Genomic DNA, 7,009 nt, shown 5'->3' with positions numbered 1-7,009 from the left:
CTGCCTTGAAGTCGGGAAGCTTTGTGCCGCCGCGGGGCAGCACCGAGGGCTGGATTTCACACCAGGTTGGCCCTCACTGGTGGAGCAGGACACGTCCCGCCGGGTGTGGGGTGCTGGGGGTGCTCCCAGAGCTCCAGGGATGCCCCCGCCGTAGGTGAGAGGCAAAGCCCAGGCCAGGGGCTGGCAGGGCTGGTGGAGGTGTTTCCAGCACAGAGTTTGTACCAGGGCTCGGGGGCACTGCTGGGTTTGGTGCGGGGCAGGAGCAGAGCCCCTTCCTCGTGCCCGCAGCGCCGGAATCCTGCAGCTCTCGGAGATGCTGTCAGGCTAAAAATAATTACATAAACAAATTCCTTCGCTGTGTAAGTAATGAGTGACGAGCGTAAAGTCAGAATTCGCTCCCGCCAGCACATTTTCTTCTCCTTTATCGGCACAACGCTCCCTGCCAAATGCAGGAGGTGGCTCTAGACGTGCCTGTTTCACTCTCTGGCTCCTGCCAACCAGCACAAATGTTGCAGGATTGGAGCTGTGAAGGCGGCAGACGCAGAAGCCCCAGCCATCAAACACTCACGCAACTGTTTTCCCTGCCTCTCCGCAGGGTTTGGTAACAAAAGTCCCCCTTGCAGGCGCTGGCTCCCGGCAGGCTCCTCTTCAATCCCCACGGAGCCCGCGTGCCTTTGAAGTGGACGCCAAGATTTCCTCCCCCGGCGGCGCTGCAGCTGCTGCACCTGTTGAGCGCTGCTGTCGTCCCCTCCAGCCCTGCTGGGGATCGGGGCCATCCCGTGAGCTTCACTTTCTCCTGGTTCCTGGCCAGGGGCAGGGCTGTCTCCAGGTGTCTGGGGCTGTCTCCAGGTGTCTGGGGCTGCAGGGCCTGTGTGGTGTCTCCGTAGCACAAATCTCTCCCGCAGCACCGGTGCTCAGACGAGTTCTGGGGTGCCGAGGGCCAGGGCAGGTGCCGTGGGCTGGGAGCGCCCTGGGATGCCAGCAAGCTTTGGCTTCCTAAAAATCAAAGCAGCGGAATTCCCACCCCACCCAGCCCATACCGGTTTTGGTGTCCTCTCCTTTGCTTTTGAAGGATGCAAGAGCAATCCTGAGTCGTGGCAGCACGGTGACAGGTTAGGCCACCCCAAGCCACGCTGGCTGTCCCACCCCTGCTCCTGGTGGTGTGCCCGACTGTCAGGAGTGCTGCAAGGGCACAGGATGCCCCAGGCTGCCCTGCCCTGCCCTGCCCTGCCCAGGGTAGGACGTGGGGCTGGAGGAGCACCTGGCTCAGGGCGCCAGGGGCTAAGGGGGAATCAAGGAACGGAAAATCCTTTAGTCCCTGGGTGGGACTCCCATCCTGAGAGAGCTGAGGAGAAGGAGGGCTCCTTCCCTGGCCCGGGGGGCCCCGGGAGGCTGCCGTTACTCCTCCCCAGTCCAAAGCAGCTCTGCATATTTGGAAGAAAATCAAACTTGGAAGCGGCTCAGCCTGTCACCATTCCAGCGCCTCTCAGCGACGTTTCCATGGGCGCAGGAAGCACCAGCGCCGGGAGGGGAATTCTGCTCTGGGACCGGGAGCTGCTGGCCCGAGGGCTGGGCTGGGCCGGGCTGGGCTGGGTCCTGCCACGGGAGATGGGTTCAGCTGTCCTGGGGAGGCTGGCACAGAGCCACACGCCAGTCCTGTGCGCTGCCAGCTCTGGCAGCAGCTGGGCAAAGAGGGGACACTGTCCCTCCTCCCAGGCTGCTCCTTGAGTGACACCTGGGTCACCTCTGCCAGCCAGCCGAGGTGTGCTGGTGGAGCAGCCCCGGGCCAGCAGCTGCCTCTGCGCTCTGCCTGAGCTCGTCCCCTCTGCTCCCCCTGAGAGAGGGACAGCGAGGAAGGGCGGCTGGGGCTGGGAGCTGGGCAGGGGACAGCACAGGTGGGTGCCAGTGCCCAGCCCTGCTGGCTCTGACCCTGCACCAAAAGCTCCACGGCCACCCAGGCCTGGCACAGGGCTCTGGGCATGGCTTGGTCACCACCACCACCCAAAAAATTGCCCTTAAACATCCCAGGCCAGGCACAGCCTCTGGGGGATGTCGCTCTGGAGCCGTGTCAAAATATCCTGGAGGCACAAAGCATCATTTTAATGGAGGTGGAGAGGGGGTTTTTGTGTCCTGTAAAAAAACAAAAATCAGGTCTATGGAGTGGAAAGGCCACAAACCCGTCTCGGGAGCCAAAATGTGTTTCTTACATAAAATTGTACAATTCTCAGTGATGTTTGTATCATTTCTCTACAGAAAGGTTTCGAAAGAACAAAACAAACTGATCTGTGACGTTTGTGAGTGTGGCTATTTTAGAATTTATTTCCATAAGTGATTTTTTTTCTTAAAGATGTTTAATAGTAATTCCTATAATAAAGTCCTGTTGTACTCTTAACGCTGTGTATTTTTTAACACTGTATATTTTTCTGCTCTTTACAGGGGGAAGAAGAAAGAAAGGGGGCTGGGGAGGAAGGGGCAGCTCCAGCCCAGCTCCAGCTGTGCCCCTCAGATGCAAACGCCCCAAATCTGCCCTGGTTTGCTGCTCCTGAAGGGGCTGAGTTTGTGTCCGGTGGTTTCCTCAATAACCCAATGGCCCACCCCTGGGGAAGCAGCCCTGGGGGCAGTGGCAGGGCCGGGGGGCACACAGAGCATCCCCCTCCCTTGCAGGGACAGCACAGACCCCCCCGTCCTGTGCCAGCTTTCATTTCCCAGCAGGATCCGAGCTTTCCAGCCTCACGTGCGCCTCGGGAACCTTCCCTGTGAAAGAACAGCCTGGAAAGAGTCAGGCCATTCTTGCCTTAAATGTCAAAAGCAGGGAAAGGCTGGAGGCAGCCTGGTGGGGAGCGCGGAGGCCAGGGCCTGCCCCAGCAGCTCCCTGTGGAATCGCTCTCTTGGCAGGAGAGGGGTGGCACTGTGGGGGTGGCACTGTGGGGGTGGCACTGTGGGGTGGCACTGTGGGGGGTGACACTGTGGGGTGGCACTGTGGGGTGGCACTGTGAGGGTGGCACTGTGAGGGTGACACTGTGGGGTGGCACTGTGGGGTGGCACTGTGAGGGTGACACTGTGGGGTGGCACTGTGGGGTGGCACTGTGGGGTGGCACTGTGAGGGTGACACTGTGAGGGGTGGCACTGTGGGGTGACACTGTGAGGGTGACACTGTGGGGTGGCACTGTGGGGTGACACTGTGAGGGGGGCACTGTGAGGGTGGCACTGTGGGGTGGCACTGTGGGGGTGACACTGTGGCGGTGGCACTGTGAGGGGGGCACTGTGAGGGGGGCACTGTGAGGGTGCCACTGTGAGGGTGACACTGTGGGGTGGCACTGTGAGGGTGGCACTGTGAGGGGGGCACTGTGAGGGTGACACTGTGGGGTGGCACTGTGGGGTGGCACTGTGAGGGTGGCACTGTGGCGGTGGCACTGTGGCGGTGGCACTGTGAGGGGGGCACTGTGGGGTGGCACTGTGAGGGTGACACTGTGAGGGTGGCACTGTGAGGGTGACACTGGGCACAGCAGCGGGACATGCCTGTGGGCCCAGCCACTCTGACACCGCACCAGCAAACACCAGGAGACGAGGCTGCCCCGAGCCCCGGCACTGCTGGCGCTGCCCGGGCTGGTGCCGGGGCTGTCGGGACACAGCGGGGCCGCTCCCGTCTGTCGCGACAGCGCCACAGGGATGGGGGCCACCCGGCTCGGCCATCGGCTGGCGCTGCCTGGGCACCCTCTCCCGCCGCCGCTCGGCGCTCTGCCGCGTGCCCTGGCGGCCGCTCCGGTTCCGGTTCCGTTTCCGCTTCCGCTTCCGGGCAGCGGGGCCGCCATGGCCGCCACGGCCGGGAGCCGCACGCAGAAGATCGGCAGCGTGTTCAGCCGGTGCGCGGGCTCAGCCGGCTCCGGGGGGGGCTCGGCCGGTTCCCGGTTGTCCGTGAGCGCGGCCCGCCGAGCCCCGCCCTGAGCCGCGTGTCGCCCGCAGGGCGCGGAACCTGGTGCGCATCGGGCTGCTGGAGAAGCCGCTGTGGCTGGACGTGTACGCCGCCTTCCCGCCGCTGCGGGAGCCCGTGTACCGCGTGCCGCGGCCGCGCTACGGCGGCCGGGACCCCATCGGCGCCGTGCTCTACCGGGAGGACACCGTGCGGGCGTGGGTTCGCTCACCGGGGCTGGGGGACACCGGGGGTTCGGTACACCGGGGGTTCGGTACACCGGGGGTTCGGTCACCCGGGGCTTGGGGACACCGGGACTTGGGGACACCGGGGGTTCGGTACACCGGGGGTTCGGTACACCGGGGGTTGGGGTAAATCGGGGGTTTGGGTAAATGTTTATTTTTATTTAATAAATCGGGGTGTTTTTTGGAATAAATCGGGGTGGGTTCTTTTTAATTAACTGGGGTGGGGTTTTTTAATAAATCGGGGTGTCTTTTTTTTAATGAATCAAGGTGGTTTTTGGGATAAATTGAGGGGTTTTATTTAATGGGGTGTTTTTTGGGATAAATGGGGGTGGTCTTTAGGATAAATCAATGGGTTTTTTTAATAAATCGAGGTGGTTTTTGGGGTAAATGGGGGTGGGTTTTTTGGGATAAATCGGGGTGGTTTCTTTAATAAATCTGGGTGGTTTTTTGAATAAATCGGGGTGGGGATTTTTTTAATAAACCGAGGTGTTTTTTGGGATAAATCAGGATGATTTTTGGGATAAATGGGGATGGTTTTGGGAATAAATCAGGGTGTTTTTTTGGGGATAAATGGGGGTGGTTTTGGGATAAATCAGGGTGGTTTTTGGGATATAAATGGGGGTAGTTTTGGGATAAATCAGGGTGGGTTTGGGGATAAATCAGGGTGGTTTTTGGGATATAAATGGGGGTAGTTTTGGGGATAAATCAGGGTGGGTTTTGGGATAAATCAGGGTGGTTTTTGGGATATAAATGGGGGTAGTTTTGGGATAAATCAGGGTGGGTTTTGGGATGAATCAGGGTGGTTTTTGGGATATAAATGGGGGTAGTTTTGGGATAAATCAGGGTGGGTTTTGGGATGAATCAGGGTGGTTTTTGGGATATAAATGGGGGTAGTTTTGGGGATAAATCAGGGTGGTTTTGGGTATAAATCACAGTGTTTTTTGGGATAAATCAGGGTGGTTTTCCTGCCCTGCCCCATGTTCCTCACGGAGCTGGCGGCTCCCTGGGCCCTGCCCAGCACAGAGCTCCATGGCTGCTGTGATCAATGAATTTACCAGCGCAGTTTACAAAGAAGCTCTGTAGAATCCCAGCCAGGTTTGGGGTGCCAGGGGCCCTGAAGGCTGCCCAGTGCCAGCCCTGCTGTGGCAGGGACGCCTGGCAGTGTCCCCGGGGCTCCCCGCCCTGTCCTGGGCGCTGCCAGCCCCACAGAGGCTGCTGTGGAAGGAGGAGCAGTGCTGTGCACGCTCTTCCTGCCCTCCGTGTCCTGACCCTGCTGCTGCCCCTTTGCTCCTGGCTCAGTGCCAGATCTGAGCAGTTTCCTCTCCCGAGCAGGAGGTTTTACAGAGTTTATGGCAATGGCCCCAAGCCCTTCGACCTGACCCAGCTGAACTTCAAATCCACCTGCCAGAGGTAAGGTGATGGTCAAAGCAGGAATGTTCCTGGGGCTGCCCCCTGCTCCCCTGCAGCCAGGGAGCCAGAGCAGCTTCTGGGAGTGTGAAACAGCAGCTTTGCAACCCAGGTTTGTGGAGAAATACAATGAACTGAAGGAGGAGGGGAAGATTGAAGAGGAGAGATTGTTTGAAGAAACAGGAAAAGCCCTTTTAGCCAGTGGCATCCTCCTACAGAGAAGAGGAGTGGATAAAGTGAGTATGAGATGGGCACAGCGTTCCCTGGCTGCTGGGTTGAGGGAGCTCCCCTGCCAGGGGTGTGAGTGAAGCCCTCAGCACAGCAGGCACACCCGATGGGATCAAAGTGCCTCTGCTGGGCAGAGAACACTGTCCTCCAGACCATCAACGGGTCTGGCCAAGGCTGAGGCCCTCGGGGGTCAGAAAAGCTGTTTTTCTGGAGGTGGAACTGATAACCATTCCAGTAATCCACGGTGCATCTGTGTGAAGCATTTGGAACTCTGTTTGCTGTTGTGGCTTCAATTTGTCCGTGTTGTAGCTGGAGGTCAGCAGCCTCTCTGGGAATGTGCTGACAGCAATGTCAGCATGAACTCGGCTCTCAGAGGGCTGCTGCTCTCCTCAGCCTCCCTCCTGAAGCTTTTCCCACCCTGCTTCACGTGATCTCTGCTGTCCTTCCCTGCAGGGTGCTGCATCCAGGGATCCTGCCTGGCAGCCCCAGCTCCAGGCCGTGCTGGGCGAGCTGCAGAAGAGGAAGGACGGGGAGGAGCAGCCCCCAGAGCAGGCAGCGACACAGAAGGAGAATCCCTGTCCCTCCTGACAGCCCTGCTGGGCCCTGTCCCCTGCCAGGAGCCCCCTCCAGCCCTCTTTGGGGACAGTGCCCCGAGGAACGGGATCCTGGTGCCCTCCAGGCTTGTCCATGGCACACGTGTTCTGCTCTGTCCAGCTCCACGCTGATAAAATCACAGAAAATCTTATTTTGTTTTAATGTTCACGACTGTTTTCTGAAACTGAGTTGGAAAATACCGAGTGTGAAAGTGGAGAATTAAACCATTTCCCTTACAAGCTGGAAGTTCTGCCTGTTCAGGTGTCTGGTGAGCAGCAGTGCAGCTGTTTCCTGCTGGGGCAATGCAGATCCTGTTTGATGTGTTCCAGCAGCTGTCTGCAGTGTCATCTTTCTATAGCTGACTGAGGAAGGGTGCTATTTATAGAAGTGCCACGACGTGCTCTGCCCATCCCCTCATTTGCTCGGGTTCAGAGCGGGATGAGGGGTGGCAGTAGCAGAAAATGGGGAGTTGGCAGGTTTTGGTGGCTCCTGGTGAAATTGGCCACCTGGGAAGTGTGGAAACGGGAGGAAGGTGATGCTGCTTAGGAGCAGTCACTGGCAATCTGGCAGGGACAAAAACAACAACCAACCCTCCTGGGACTAGGAGGGAGCTCTTCCCGTGCCT

General features: G+C 58.8%; 1 protein-coding gene across 1 annotated transcript; it reads left to right on the top strand.

The window, feature by feature from the left end:
• The first annotated feature begins 3,710 nt into the window (after window positions 1-3,710).
• Window positions 3,711-6,630, top strand: MRPS23 (mitochondrial ribosomal protein S23). Its single transcript, XM_038157914.1, has 5 exons — window positions 3,711-3,863; window positions 3,964-4,128; window positions 5,488-5,565; window positions 5,675-5,798; window positions 6,244-6,630. Exons 1-5 carry the CDS (start codon window positions 3,811-3,813, stop codon window positions 6,376-6,378), a joined length of 555 nt encoding a protein of 184 aa, XP_038013842.1. The 5' UTR covers window positions 3,711-3,810; the 3' UTR covers window positions 6,379-6,630.
• The last annotated feature ends 379 nt before the right edge of the window (window positions 6,631-7,009 follow it).

The sequence above is a fragment of the Motacilla alba genome, chromosome 19 (genome assembly GCF_015832195.1).
Source record: "Motacilla alba alba isolate MOTALB_02 chromosome 19, Motacilla_alba_V1.0_pri, whole genome shotgun sequence".
Classification (NCBI taxonomy): domain Eukaryota; kingdom Metazoa; phylum Chordata; class Aves; order Passeriformes; family Motacillidae; genus Motacilla; species Motacilla alba.
Note: the sequence above shows the minus strand (reverse complement) of the source record. Positions and strands in the feature narration are given on the sequence as shown.

What these genes read in the sequence shown, in the direction of transcription:
- MRPS23 (XM_038157914.1), top strand. Translation starts at nt 3,811, where the DNA reads ATGGCCGCCACGGCCGGGAGCCGCACGCAGAAGATCGGCAGCGTGTTC. An exon ending in TTCAAATCCACCTGCCAGAG is followed by an intron (nt 5,566 to 5,674) that starts GTAAGGTGATGG and finishes TTTGCAACCCAG; the next exon opens with GTTTGTGGAGAAATACAATG. An exon ending in AGAGAAGAGGAGTGGATAAA is followed by an intron (nt 5,799 to 6,243) that starts GTGAGTATGAGA and finishes CCTTCCCTGCAG; the next exon opens with GGTGCTGCATCCAGGGATCC.